At 38.1% G+C, this 15,479-nt stretch overlaps 1 protein-coding gene across 1 annotated transcript in view; it reads right to left on the bottom strand.

Annotated features, from left to right (window-relative positions):
* The window catches only part of LOC122562581 (choline transporter-like protein 1), a 76,551-nt gene that overhangs the window by 39,332 nt on the left and 21,740 nt on the right, over positions 1-15,479 (bottom strand). The window contains exons 3-6 of the mRNA XM_043715544.2: positions 12,327-12,469; positions 10,829-10,965; positions 7,669-7,756; positions 1,733-1,902 (exon numbers count right to left, since the gene is read on the bottom strand). Coding sequence (XP_043571479.1) covers positions 1,733-1,902; positions 7,669-7,756; positions 10,829-10,965; positions 12,327-12,469 — 538 coding nt within the window. The remainder of the gene's footprint in view (positions 1-1,732; positions 1,903-7,668; positions 7,757-10,828; positions 10,966-12,326; positions 12,470-15,479) is intronic.

Raw genomic sequence — 15,479 nt, 5'->3', positions numbered from 1 at the left:
GTTATTCACGTTTTTAGAAGTTAAACAGAAAATAAACATAAATGAAAGGAATTTTGTGATATGCATATAATGTGAGCGATTACTGATAATCTGGATCCTGGGAAGCATGGTAGTTTTATTTTTCCTGACATTAACTGCAAAATGTATTTGAAGCAGACAATGCCTGTGCTTTGAGGCCATACAGAGTGTGTGAGACCATACCCTACTTCAGTGAAAATGAAACATTTCGGTAACACACTGTCCAGAATATGGTCACTGGAGAAATTGGGGGGAGTGACTGGACATCTGAGAATCAGCAAGTTACAGAACAATTCAAAAGTTGCTGACGGATGAGAAGGTATTGAACAGTGATGTCATTCAAAAGGAGAGTTATCCAGAACATTAATGCAGAAGCATGGAGCAAGGGACAATCCAAGAGGGCCAAAGTGTTCTCGCCAAGTATTCCTTCCTGCAGTTGCTGCAGATATTATTCCCCTCTGCCTGTTTGTCCATCCAAGGGTGGAGAAGAAGAAAATTGCTGGAAAAGATTGACAAATTATGCTCAAATATGGTAGCTAGAGGTGCATTTTTATAAGTTTTAAGAATAGATTAAAGACTTGAGCACTAGACTGGAAAACAAGGCACCAGAGGTGACTAATTCCAGATTGTTCTCTGTGCCACATTCTGAACAAGCTGGAAGGAAGAGGTAAGATTAGAGGGCTGCTTGAAGACCTCACATTCTTGAGGCACTGACATAATTTACTGCAATAGAGAAGGCTACACCAAAAGGATAGTAGAAGGCTTACCTCCAACATTATAACCACTCCGAGACTATTGTGCCCATTTTTATCTTCAGTAACACAAAATATTGACACTATACATTTCCTTGACTTCAATTAACCTATTAGCTGCAGATGTACGCGTCAATATTTTTAATTTTAACTAATATTATACTCCGAAATATTCTATTTAAAAACAAAAAGATTTAAAGGATTGTTAAAAACCCGAATAGAATCCGAGGAACAGTTATATTTTAACTGATTCCACAAATTAACTGGTCATGGTCAACCTGGCTATGAAGAAATTGGATACTGTGTCTCTTATATAACAATAATAATCATACTTGAGAGATATTTAATTGGCTGTGAAATGCTGTAGGACATTGTAAAAATGGAACCTACAAAGTGAATGCGTTTCTTTCCAACAAGAAAAAGCTCCATTTTTGTTATTTTTCTACTACTTTCTCAAGTAAACAAATCACCATCAACAACACTTTTCCTTAATGGTACTTTTACAAGAAAAACAAGAGAAATGTAGCCTCAAAGCAACGAACTCTAGTTTTGATTCTTTTTGCCCAGTTCAAAAACATTTTATCAGCATGCTGAACCACCTTACATCCCACCTACTTATCAGGCAGAGCTTAACTTACTACTTTGTATTTGGATTATTTGCTGAGTCCACTTTTGCACTTTAAAGTTCCAGAGGCAACACAATAATCATATTGGTGGCTTCTGAATTAGAGAATACATTTGTATAATGCCATTAGTTGTTCATAAAAAGGTGAGACACTGTTATTTTTAATGTTAAGTTAACATCTATTAAAAAAATACAATGCAAAATAAATTGTGGTATATATTACATGGGTGACAATGTAATAAAAGCATTCTAAGTTAAATTTTATTATTTGATAATGCAATGCTTGGTTCAAAATTGTTTCTTTTTAAAAAAGAAAAACGTATTCAAGATGTATTACCTAGAGATAAAAAGCAAAGTCCCACTATAATTTCTTTGCTGGTCATTACTCCAGTAACCACTCTCTGCAAGACACTATTGTCACTGACGAAGGTGGTCAGGGCCTTAATAAAGTTGACATAGCAGACATCTACATCTGGGACACAACGATGGAAGAATGGTATAGGTTTACTAGTGTAAAACAAAAACACAGAAAAAATGGAATGTCAAATTAATATCAACAATGGGGATGAGCGACGACTGTGAGAGGCACATGTACATTTAGAATACTAGGTCTTCATAAGTATCAAACATTTAGGAGTAGCAACAAGTCCTGCTCATTATTAATAAGAAATCAAAATTAGCAAAATCAAAACAGAGCTTTTGCTTTATAGACCCAGCTTTCACTGCAAGGGAATAAAATAAAATTGCTTACAACTTAACATCCATAAAACTCAGTATAAAGGCCATGAAAATGGTATCTATTGATAAATTTTATGCACAACTTTTATATATGTATTCAGTTCCCCATTAGTTCACAGTGACTGAGTAAACAATTGCAGATATTTGATAGAATTCAATTCCATACAAAGCAGTTCAAAGATACTGGCACTGAAACTCTGCCATTATACTTCAGCTGGACCTTTCAGGCCCTTTATTTTCTGTATTGCTCCCCTCTACCTGGAGTTGAAAGCAACTGCTATTGTGCAGTGCTTTGACTCAAATTTTCCTACATGGGTGGTACTGCTTTACCATTACAATGACTTGGAAAGAAACTGCACAGTATAAAGCCAACAGTACTTATGCATGCAACTTCAAAAGGGACTGACCATGTTTGTGATTCAAAATATTATTACTTTTACAGATTCTTGCTGAATTAAATGTTTTTCCTAACAATTCTGAATGGACAATAGAACACATATGGAACACATATAAAATGCAAACACATATGGATATTTAAGCACCAAACTGAGAGTTCAGAATGGCTCCTTCTTTCTTGCATGCTTATTTCTCTTTGATGGGACAACATTGCAATCCTCTCATTTTCACAGTGTAAAGTACAATAGCTGTGAAAGTTTCTTCAGAACATTCATGTCAGGGCCAGCTGGCAACAGACTGGAGTTGGTTGCACACTATTCCATGGACAAATGTGTGTTAATTAGGGACAGCCAATGTGGATTTGTCAAGGAACATTCATGTTTGACTAAGTTGCCAGAGCTTTTGAAGAGATACCAAAAAAAGTGTTAGTGAGGTAATGCTGTTGACCTGGTATACATGGACTTGCAATATTACCACTCAGACTTGTGAAAAAACATTATAGCTCATGGAATAAAAGGGACAGCAGCAAGAGGATACAAAATTTACTAAGCGATATGAAATAGACAGTAATGGTTAATATCAATCAGGAGAACTTGAGGACTGCAGATGCTGGAGATCAGAGTTGTGTGTGTGTGCTGGAAAAGCAAAGCAGGTCAGGCAGCATCCAAGGAGCAGGAGAATCAACGTTTCGGGCATAAACCATTAATGGTTACTTTTGAGCTGGAGGAACGTTATACTGGAGCTCCCCTGGGGGTCAGTACTGGGATCTTTGCTTTCCTGATCCTAAGTGCCCAGCTTTGTGGGCAGAAAATCATTTCAAAGCTTGCACATGACCCAAAATTCAAGAGAACTGTTAAGTCTGGAGAGTACAGTGTAGAATGTCAAAACAAAATGACAAGTTGATGGAGTGTGCAGGTAGATGGTAGATGAAGTTTGATATACAGACGGGGAGGTGATACACATTTTGGTACAAAGAACATGAATAGACTGTACAAAATAAAGGGTATCATTCTAAAAGGTGTGTGCAGAAGCAGAGAACTCTGATGTAAATGTACATGAATAATCATTATAGATTTTTTTTAGAAACTGTATCAGTATCATTGACTTCATTAATTATCAAGAGCAGGAAGGTTCTGATGAACTTGTGTTAGATGCTGGTTAGACCTCAGTTGGAGTACGGTGTATAGTTCAGAGTGTCACAATTTAAGAAGGATGTGAATATATTGTACAGAGTACAGATGATCTTTCAGAATGGTTCCAGGTATGAGACACTTCAGTTAGGAGGACAGATTGGAGAGGTTAGGCTAATTTTTCTTGGAAAGCAGATGGCCAAGGGTGACTTCATTAAAGTTCTCAAAATAATGCAGGGTTGGACAGAGTAGGCAGGGAGAAACTACTTCTGTCTGCAAAAGAATCAAGAACCTGAGAGCAAAGTTTGAAGTATTTTACATAAGAAGCAATTGGGAGATAAGAAGAAACTTTCAAACAGCACATGGTTCAGATGAAGAATGTATTGCCTGCACATTTAGTGGAAGAGGTTCGACTGAAGAAATCAAATTGGCATTGGATAATTATTTAAATAGAAACAGTGCGCTGGGGTATAGGGCAAGGGCAGGAAAATGACATTAAGTTGTTAGTCCAATTTCGGAAGCTATTGCAGACACAATGGGCCAAATGGTCTCTTTCTGTATAATAATAATTCTGTAACTGTGATAGCATAATGGGTCTTCAAGATCCAGACAAGATTCAGGTTTAATTTTGGTTTTGTTGCAGAAGTAAGCCACTTAGCTCCTCAAACCTGCTCCGCCATTCAGTAAGATGAAAACTGATCTAATTATTTCACATTCCTGTCCACCACTGGTAGATTCTTCAAAGGGAGTAAAAGTTATCTACCCTTATTTTAAACATATTCAAGGACAGGTTTATAAAATCATGAGGGGTATAGATAGTGTTAATGGTAGGTGTCTTTTCCCTAGGATAGGGGATTTCAAGACTACGGGGCATATTTTTAAGGTGAGAGGAAAGAGTTTTAAAAAAGGCATGAAGGGCAAATTATTTACACAAAGGGTGGTTCGTGTGTGGAATAAACTTCTTGATGAAGTGGTGGGATGCGAGCATAGTTACACTTAAAAAGTACTTGGGTAAGTACATGAATATGAAAGGTTTGGAGGGATATGGACCAAGAGCAGGCAGTGGGACTAATTTTATTTAAGATTAGGCTCGGCGTGGACTGGTTAGGTTAAAGGTTCAACTGTAAGACTCATTGACTCTGTTTCTAATGTCTTTTGAGGAAGTTCCAAAGATTTAAAACATATTTTTGAGAAAGAAAAAAAAATCTCCTTCACTCTGAAGGAGGTTCTAAAGAAGACTCATGCTAAAATCAAAACTTCAACTCTGTCTCCACAGATGGTTCCCAACATGTTGAGTGTCTCTAGCACTTTGTTTTTCTTCCTCCTCTCTGCCATAAATGGATAATCCCTTGTTAATATCCTTTCATTGTCAATCTGCATGACTCAAGTAATGAGACACAGAGGAGAAACTGTTCATGGTCCCCAGGTTCCATGCTTCACACTGTGTGTATGACATGAAACAGTTATGAGGGATTCCATTTGGCATTCACTGAACTCAGAGATACTAAAGATAATATTTCTGATAACTTGTTTTTGTTATAAAACATCTCATGAAATGGACAAGTCATGCATTATACCAGGGAGAAAGTGAGGACTGCCTTCTTCAGGGCTTATGCCCGAAACGTCGATTCTCCTGTTCCTTGGATGCTGCCGGACCTGCTGCGCTTTTCCAGCAACACATTTTCAGCATGCATTATACCAACCAGTCTTCCCTCCCTATGATGTTTTCCTACGTAATACATACATGTGAAAATAAATCCTACTATAAGATTAAGCCCCAAAGCTTAACCCTGATTGTGTTGTATTCATCATCTTACAGAGTAGCCACAAGAATCCAGTGGACAACCCTCAGGCTCTGAGACGTATACCACAATCAAGCAGCATTTGTTGGTCCTTCAGGACGTTACTGTAGTTACGACACAGAACAGGGCATGGCTCAGTTCACAGGAATGTCAGTCTCGCTATGGCAACAGCTTATTGTTACCAAGTACAATTTAATAGAATTGGTTTCAGGGGACAATAAATTATAATCCACATTGTCACAGGGGTATGATGTCATTGATCTGGAGAATAAACAGAGTGAGCAGATAAAGGAACTTCTAGGCAATTCTTGAACTAAAATTGAGAGAGAAAAAAAATGAATTATTAACAACACTGGGAGGTCATGTTGTGGCTGTAAAGGACTTTGGTTAGGCCACTTTAAGAATACTACATTCAATTCTGGTCTCCCTGCTATAAGAAAGATATTGTGAAACTTGAAAGGGCTCCGAAAAGATTTACAAGAATGTTTCCAGGGTTCGAGAGTTTGAGCCAGATGGAGAGGCTGAGCAGATTGGGGCTACTCTCCTTGGAGCGTCGGAGGCTGAGGGGTGACCTTATAGAGGTTTATAAAATCATGAGGGGCATGGGTAGGGTAAATAACCTAGGTCTTTTCCCTGGGGTGAGGGAGTCCAGAACTAGAGAGCATAGATTTAGGGTGAGAGGGGAAAGATTCAAAAGGGACTTAAGGAATAACTTTTTCATTCAAAGGATGGTGCGTGTATGGAATGTGCTGCCAGAGGAAGTGGCAGAGGCTGGTACAATTACAGCATTTAAAAGGCATCTAGATGAATGGAAGGGTTAGATGGATATGGACCAAATGCTGGCAAATGGGACGAGGATATCTGGTCAGCATAGACAAGTTGAACCAAAGTGTCTGTTTCCATGCTGTAAATCTCTATGACTCTGTAACACTGACATGCAATTTGAGGGGAAACACGCAGCAGTGAAAACAGCTTTGTTCGAAGACCTTAAAACACTAATGGGCCTGGTCTTGTCAAATATGTAATAAGTGGATTAGCAAAATATTTAGCACATGGTTCCAGAAATACAGAGGATGAAACATATTGAATACCATGGATAAAATAAAACTTGGCTTCAATGGCAATGACAACATTCAAACTTGGGTGTTACTGGTTTTGGTAAATCTCGTTACGAGTACAAAGCTCACTTGGAGGATAGAATAAACAATTCAATTCCCAAAACACAGAGAAATAACACATCAAAGGATTAACCAGAGGAAAGGTTCACAAGGGGCACACGTCAGCATCAAGAGATATCATCAAGACCTCAATCAATACTAGAATCCAGAGACAGAAGTATCTAATACATGAACAACACAGAGTAAAATTGTTTCATTAGGATTTGGAACAAAGCAGCCAGGCTCAACCAGGGGTGGGGATGATGGTAATGCTGAATAGTGGTTGTGGTTGAGATCTATATCAGATTTGAAAGAAGAGTGATGAGCTTTTTGAGATCAAAAAGAAATTATGATTAAATGCCGGATTGGAGAGAGGAAAATGAGAGATGGGGCTAAACAACTTTTCAGCAATTTCACACCAGACTTTTGGCAAAGGACCAGACAGGGAGAGAGAGTAAAACAATGTATAGGCAAAAGAGGCTGCAACCAGCTTTAGGCACAGACCTTATAGAGAATATTTTCTTCCTTACCAATAACAGGAAAGGCACTTCCCATTTAAAGAGCACATGTGTTACAAAGCCAAATTGTGTAAGATGCTCAGACACAAGGTTTGTATCCAAAACACAGGTACAGTGCTTTGAACTTACCAGTTTCTATATTTTGTAACATGTAACAGCTTTTCAGAACAGAGAAAAATTTTGCAATTACCAGTAACAGTCATAGTCTCATTGAAAGATGTGACCTTGCAGTATTGAAAACATATCCAGGAAGGAAACAGATACTTCAACCATTAATTTAGAAAATACAGAAATACTTTACATTCCAAAATATAAACATAAGTAGATTTGAATTAAGAATACCTCAAGTTTTAACTCTATTGGATATACAAGCACAAAATTCAGAATATAAATGCATTGATCAGAACTTCTGGAGTAGCTTCCCACTTTACCCAAAACACAAAGCAGTTTGATGAAAAAAATCTTTTTTTTTAAGTTCAATAGATATTATGACTGGGGATTTCTGATGAGGATTCTCCCTGAATTTTCCTACCTTGATTTAACAGGAAGTTTAGGACATAAACTCGATCTTCCTGATGTATATTTTGATGGCTCCAGCTCATATGCGCACAGCCTAGACCCTGCAACAAAATATACTGAATTTAAAAATCACATTTGTGGACTTGCTTCTATGCTGCAGATCTGGCAAATCAATATTAAAAATGTTATCTCATTAGGATACACTTATCTGGCAGATCAGCAGCAGAAGAATCAGTTTTCATTGCTTGAAAAATATCAACTTCAAAACATTATGTAAGCAAAATTAAAATTCCATCAAATTTAAGATCTAGAGACAGAAGAGCAAAGCACAGCCTAGCATATCCTTATTTTCCAATAGTTTTAATAAGAATGTAAAGCAAGCAGCTGAAAAGCATAATTTATTAAAGACAATCAGTATTTAAAGTAGGTTAGGGTAGCGAGAAAATCACATCATATATTTACATCCAGAATAAAAAAAAAGTCTCAAGATCTTTTTAAAAATTCCGGGATGCGGACATTGCTGATAGGGATGGGCAATAAATGCAGGCACTAAGTGCTCTGGAAGTGTTGGTAAGTAGCTTTGTTATAATCATTGTCGTCCTTGGGAGCAGGGTCACCAACAGTGTTGTTGAGAAGGAGCTTCAGGATTTTCACTGAGTGAGAGTGAAGGATTGGCAATATAGTTCCAAGTCAGTATGAACTGTGAGTTGGAGGGGATTTTGCAAGTGGGAGTGACCTCACACCTCTTCCCTTGCTCTTCTCATTTGTCATGGTCACAACCTTGGAAGGTATTGTCAAAGAACCTGGGTGTGTTACTGCAGTACACCTTGTAGATGGTACAGATTGCTGCTACTGTGCATCAGAAGTAAAAAGAGTGAATATTGAAGGCGCTGACTAGTGTGCCAATCAAGCAGACTGCTGCATCCTGGATGGTATCAAGCTTCTTTAGCTCGATTAGCACCTCGGGACGAGACTGTGGTGCTGGAAAAGCACAGCAGGTCAGGCAGTATCTGAGGAGCAGGAATTGACATTTCGGGCTTAAGCCCTTCATCAGGAATGTGGATTAGCACCTACTCAACCACATGTAGAATAGTCCGTCATACTCCTGACTTATACCCTGTAGATGGCGGACATATTTCAGGGAGATAGCAGAGAGGTTACTTGCTGCAGAACTCCTTGCTTCTGACCTTTTCTTGCAAATACATTGCAATTGATCCTGTTCAGTTTCTGGTCAATGTTAACCCTCAGGATGTTAGTAATAAGGGAGTCAGCAATGGTAATGCAAGTAAATTTCATGTGGAATTGATTGGATGTCATTGTTTAGCATTTGTGCGATGTGAACGTGACTTGTCACTTATCAGCCAGATATTGTCCAGGTTTTTTAACATGGATAAAAACAGATTCAACACCTAAACAGTTATGATCATGCTGAGCATTGCACAAAGTATATTCCACTTCTGACCTTATGATGGAGGAATAGTTACTGACGAAGCAGATGAAGATGTTTAGGTTTAGGAGACTGCCCTAACACAGTAGATGACCAGAGACTAAAATGAATGACCCCCAAACACCACAATCTTCTTCCTCTGTACTAAGTATGACTCCGACCAATAAAGAATTTTTCCCCTTATTCCTAATGACTACTTTTGTGAGGACTCCTGGATACCATACTGATTCAAACACCGCCTTGATGTCACCATACCTTTGGGGTCCAGCTCTTTCATCATGTTTGGATTCAGGCTGTTATGAAGTCAAGAGCCAACTGGCCCTGATGGAACCCAAACTGAGGGTCAGTAAGTGAGTTATCCCTCTACAAGTGCCATTTGATGGAACTGTCAATGATTCCTGCCATCACTTCACTGACAGAGTAGACAATCAGAATATTATTATTTCACCCGATTACGGGTCTGTTTCCATGCTGTACATCTCTATGACCTAGGTCCTGATATTGTGGACAGGATATAGCTGAGCAATTTTCCACATTGTTCAGAAAATGCAGTGATGTAGGAATCCCACAACCATGTGGCTGATGGTGCACCTAATATGGAGTGCAAGCCTTCCACATTATCACTTTTAAAGGCTTAGTATCACAAGTAAAACGTATTATCATAAAAAGTATGAAAGCAGTAAAAAAGAAGTATTTAAAGTGTTGCTATTGAACATATTTATTGAAAAATCAATTACCACCACAGCAAAGGGCCAAACGGAAGTCAGTTCTTCAGTGCATTCTTAAAAAGAAAATATTAAACTACAGAAAATTATTGAAAGGACAAGGTTAACAAAGTTCAAAGTTTAACTGCTTATTAGAATTTGGTCATTCTTATATCTTGAGCTTTTAATTCAGTTAGTTGTTTTGAGTTCTAGTAGTTGGCACCTACTATTAAATATGCCTACAGATCATCAGTAAAATTTAGAGTTCAGTAAATTTCCTGAAGAAATAGCAGAATTGATCACGTTTGTTGTCAAATGTCTTCAGAGTGCAAGTATGTAAGGAATCTGATGCTAATTATGGATAAGAATGACTTAACAAGCACAATTCTGAACACTTTTTAATGACTTTAGCCTGTTGCTTTGCAATTCCCCTTGACTAAATCAGTGCTCATTTTTCAAATACAATGTGATGGGAAAATGGTTACAGGATTCACTGGTGAGGGGATGGTATTTCAATCTGTAGAGTGGATGAACTTTAGTTCGTTTGACAGAATGAAAGTTCATTTGATTTTGGATACGTTTGCATAAATATCACCAACTGTTTGATGGTGTATTGCTGTTGGAATATTGATGCCATTCAGTAACAGTTTGGGAAGGGCCATTCGTTCTCTAGTAAAACAGATGCCAAGAATGACACGCTTACTTTTATTGTATATATGTAGACTTTCAGAAAACTTGAGAAAATAAAAGGTCCTGCATATGAGGCTAATAATTGAGATAGGTAATTCTAAGATACCTTGATTGAAAGTCATACTCTGAAATAAGAGACGGGAAAAGCCATAAGTTGAAACATTTCTAACTTGAATGAAGAGGTAGTCAAGGACTGGTCAGGAGCACTTGTTATTTCTAAAGGTTATGTGAATGCTTCTGAATCGTTTCAATGCTGAGCAAGAGTTACAGTGTGAATAAAAGCACATTCTAAATTCCAAATCTTCTTTCCATCACCAATGTTTTGGCCTTACCATTTTCAAGTGCAAATCTTTTAACATCCTCAAATGTGCGGAGCTCCATGTCTGGACATTTCGCTACACATAGAGCCATGGACTTAATTTTTAAATTTACAACATCCAAGTTACAGGGTTCCAAGAAAAAAACATACCTGAGAGAGGAAAAGAACAGAAACATATATTAAAGTTCAAAATGCAAACTTTCACCTTTCTTTTTGCTTCAACACATTTCTCATCAACTAATATTGAATAGTGTTGCAATCCTAGGTGTTGCTATCACTGGATAAGTTAGGTAAGTAGCTTGATCCCTGTGTCCAACCAACTCCAGTTTTGCTAGGATTCCTTGATGTCACAATTGACCTCTGAAACTCAAGGTCAATGAGTTGGTGCGCTGAATGTGCGTGGAATTTCAGTGTGGCTGCATGGCCACACTGCTTAAAGAGAATGTTGATCCAGTCAGTGCCTTCAATCATTTGTTCAGTTCATAACCTTTCATTATCACAATGGGGCAATTGTAGGTTCATAATTTGCACGGCCCCTGAATTGCTTATAAAGTATTTTAAGTGGATCTACAATTACAAAGACACATTTTATACGAGGTCTAAAGAAATTAAATACACTGATTAATTGTTTAATCAATAAATGTGTCTTTTTTATATAAAGAATAGTGAATTAATCATTGGACATTGAAAAACTTTCTTTAATAATGAGTTCAGAGGTCTGTCCACCAGAAAGGATGGTTGACGGTTTGTGGATGCATGTATTTACATTAAGAGGACATAGGGCTTTTAAGGGGTCGAGCTTAGGCAGTGGGTGAAGGATGGGAAGATCAGGAGAGTTGTTCTTTGTTTTATTCTTTTCCTCCAATTTTACAAAAGTTCTGGAGCACTTTGAAACAGCCTGCCACTGCAGCCAGAAGCCCCAAGGCTACCTCTGGCATTATTGCAGGGTCAGATACAGGAATGGATCTCCATTTCATCCAGCCACAATCCACCCTGCCACAAAATAAATCTGAACCCCTAAGCACTTCACCTTGTTTGGGTTTGCAGAAAAGGGGATTAAAGATGTACAACATGGAGTCAGACCAACTCCTCCATGCAGCATTTGACCCATATCCTTCTAAACCCTTCCTAGTCATATACCCATCCAGATGCCCTTTAATGTAACAGAACAGAGTGAGGAAGACAACATTACAGCTGAAGAGAACGTGCACAAAGTGCGAGATCAACATTAAATTCAAAACTTGAGCGGTCCATTCAGAGGTCTAATAACAACGGGCAAGAAGCTGGTTTTGAATCTGTTGGAACTTGTGTTTAAGCCTTTGTATCTTGTGCCCAATGGAAGAGGTTGGGAAAGGTTATAAATGGGATGGGAAGGATCTTTGATTATGTTGGTGCCTTCCTGAGACAGCGAGAAGTATAGATGAAGTTAAAGGATAGATACATCCCAGAATTGGACAAATCTGTAATGGAACAATGCACATCATTCTGTGACGCTAATATTATTTACTTACTTATTTTTTGTGTGATCAAGACCACTCCATTCTTCTCCTTCCACTTTGGCATTCTTTTGGCCACAGATGTTTCCAAAACTATCATATCCAAATATCAACCTCTGGGCTGCTCCAGAAGCTATTGCAAAGCCACAAATAACAACCTAAACAGAGCATTTCACAAGCTTATTATCATACCTTCATTATAACATTGTAATGAAAACTCTTTTAAATGAAAAAAAAATTATATAGAGTTTACACAACAGTAGAAAAAGGTGGGGAAAGTATATTTTTAACATTGCCAACGCCTAACTCGAGCAGTTTATTGCACCCATTTGTCAATTACAGCAACATTTGTGTTCTCCAGCACACCTCAGAAATGTGTGGTGCAAATATATCAAAAATGCCAGTTAACACAAAGAATACCATGTAATATTCTAAAAGGCAGCGAGTGAGTGTAAACACCATTAAGCCACTAGCGTTATAATGCAAAACCACAACGTGTTTGGTCTCAGGATGCCACTAATCATTTCAGCTAATCAAACTAACAGCACCTGATTCTCTGCTCCAAATTATATTATGGGTCTGTTATGATGCAGCTCTCAGAAATTAGAAAATTAGATGAGAAAAGGTTGCCACATTGATATGCATGTAATTGAACCACACAACAGCCAGCTGATGTTTGTCTTGGAGGTAAATAGGAGACTCTAGTCAGTGGCCGGTGCAGTGCTGGATGAGTAAATGTTACTGTTGATTAATCATGTTAATTGTTGTGCAAATGGGTTTCATTATGGAAGGCATATATTTAGGGTTACATTTATTCCACAAATAAAGAGACCTTAGTCAAACTGTGCCGTTAGGAAATTTACACTTGTAATGTTTGAGATTGTTAATGAATGCAAAATTAAGTGAAGGTCATCTCTGAAATTATTCTTTGGCAACTCATTTTCTGAAGTAGGACAACTAAATAAATAGATGTACAACTTTCAGGCCCAGACACCATGGTTAAAATTAGGTTCACAGCTATGTGACACAGCACACTAGTATTCGGCTTCTTGAAATCTTTCAGTATTACTTATTTGAACAAAATACTCTTGTACTTCATTTAGAACAGAAATGTTGTCCAGAATACCAGCAAAATCCCTGGCTCAATGCCCAAGGTGAATTAGCTGATATCAACTAAGATGATAACAGCACAGTGTGTGGGTAATGTGTACTTATGAATATTAGGAGAGGACAGCATTAGGTTCTGCTTATGGTCTCCTTCCACTCTTCCAAACCATCTGCAGAAATCTGTTGTCTAAGCTTAAAAAAATGAAAAGTCTATTTAAGTCACATTTGAGAACTGTAAGGACCTATGAAAGTAAGTACCACAGCAGCAAGTCTGCATTTAGAACAAGGAACATGAAAAGAACTGAATAAGTGGGGTGGGGGCGGAGGGGAGAGCTTCATACATAAGTGGGGAAGACAACACAATTGTTGCAACCCTGACAAACTGCAACATCTCAGACTATGAACAGTTGGCAAGCTTGGAAGGCAATGCATTGGTTAAAAATGGGATGCTGCAGGTAGTTAAATTAGGAGCAAACATGTCTAACCCCTAAACTAAATTCACACATACGCTTCAGTCAAATCAGCAGTTTGACAGGCTGCAGATACACTGACAACAAACTCGTAATTTTCCTCAGGTGATACTACATAGTTGGTCTGGTTCCCTCCAGTCAAGTCTCCATACATTAGCCAACATATGTCTTTGTAAGTCATTTTACTTCTGAAGGCAGGACGATTATCACTGCTGAGGGAAATTGGCTAGAAATACAAGCTCCGGCTTGGAAAAATAAATATAATTTGCCCTTCTGCTCAAACACAAGTCTTTATCAGCATGTTTCCATATTGAAATTGGAACAATATTACAGTAGATCATAAAAGTAGATGCATTCAAGAATTTATCTAACACTAGGGATTAAGGTCTATGATTTTGGATCAAGCCATATGAGACATCATGCAGCATAGCCCAAGGCACCTTGGGAAGTGGATCATTGAAGTTCTTTGAAGCACATTAATGTCAGCCAAGCTATTTTTCAAACTGACTGAAATAAAAGGATCATAGTTGAAGCACAGGATGTGCAAACGTGCAAGTGGCAAATTCTACTGCCTAGGGATGAGTTGTTGTTTAACTGATTGCTGCATGAACTGAGAACCCAGCATCTCTCCAGCCTCGAGTTTTTCAGCTTTTCTACATTGTGTGGGTTTAGTGCTAAATGAGTTGAGCGGGTTTAGTGCTAAATGAGTTGAGCAAGCATTATTCACGGCAGCTTTACAGGGATTTCTTTCAATGTTCTACCATAAGAATTGCTAAATGGACTGTGAAGTAAAATCTGTGCCAAATGGATACAGTAAGAGATAGAAGAGAAGCTCATAATAGCTAACTGATTCAAATTATCACCCAAGACTTTTCAAGGGCATGGAAAGAAGAGAGGGCGTTACCTTCATATCAAAGGAACTTTTATCAGAAATAGAATTGAAAAGTAGGTAAATTATTCGAAGCCAATTTACCAGATTACATTGGAGAGTACTGCACACAGTTCGATTCGCCATATTGTAAAATAGTTAGAGGAACTGGAGGGGGTGCAGGGATGCATGAGTAAACACATCAAGAAACGTTAACCAGGCTGGGATAATTTTCCCTTGAGAAATGATGACAGGGGGTGACCTAATAAAAAAGCTCTGAACAAAATGTAAGATTTTTCTAGAGGGGATACAGACAGATGACTTTTTTTTTTCTGGGAAGGAAGAGTGTAACTGTAAGCTATCAACATAAGATAAACACCAGGGGAGAAAACAACAAAGCAGAAAGTAGTGAGAATTTTAAAACTGCTGCCTCGGGGAGTGGTTAAATCGAAAGGAGAAGCTGGAGGAGCATATGAAGAAGCTGGGAGACAAGGGTTACAGTGATACAGTTTAAGATTAGGAAAGAAGGAGGTGGACTTGAATGGAGCACAAACAGTATCATGGGCTGACTGGAACAAGTAGTCTTTTTCTGCGCTATGTGTTTTTTTGTGTAATCTCTGAACACACCAAGCAGCATTCTATTGTTGCTAGCCATAATATCAGAGCCAATAAAGTAACAACTTAGATCAATGAATTCTTTCAGCAAAAATGAAGCTGAACTCA

Source organism: Chiloscyllium plagiosum, unplaced genomic scaffold, assembly GCF_037043375.1.
Source record: "Chiloscyllium plagiosum isolate Xiang-an unplaced genomic scaffold, Cpla_swu_hap1 HiC_scaffold_2, whole genome shotgun sequence".
NCBI lineage: Eukaryota > Metazoa > Chordata > Chondrichthyes > Orectolobiformes > Hemiscylliidae > Chiloscyllium > Chiloscyllium plagiosum.
The sequence above is the reverse complement of the archived record's forward strand: the minus strand, read 5'-3'. Positions and strand labels throughout refer to the sequence as shown.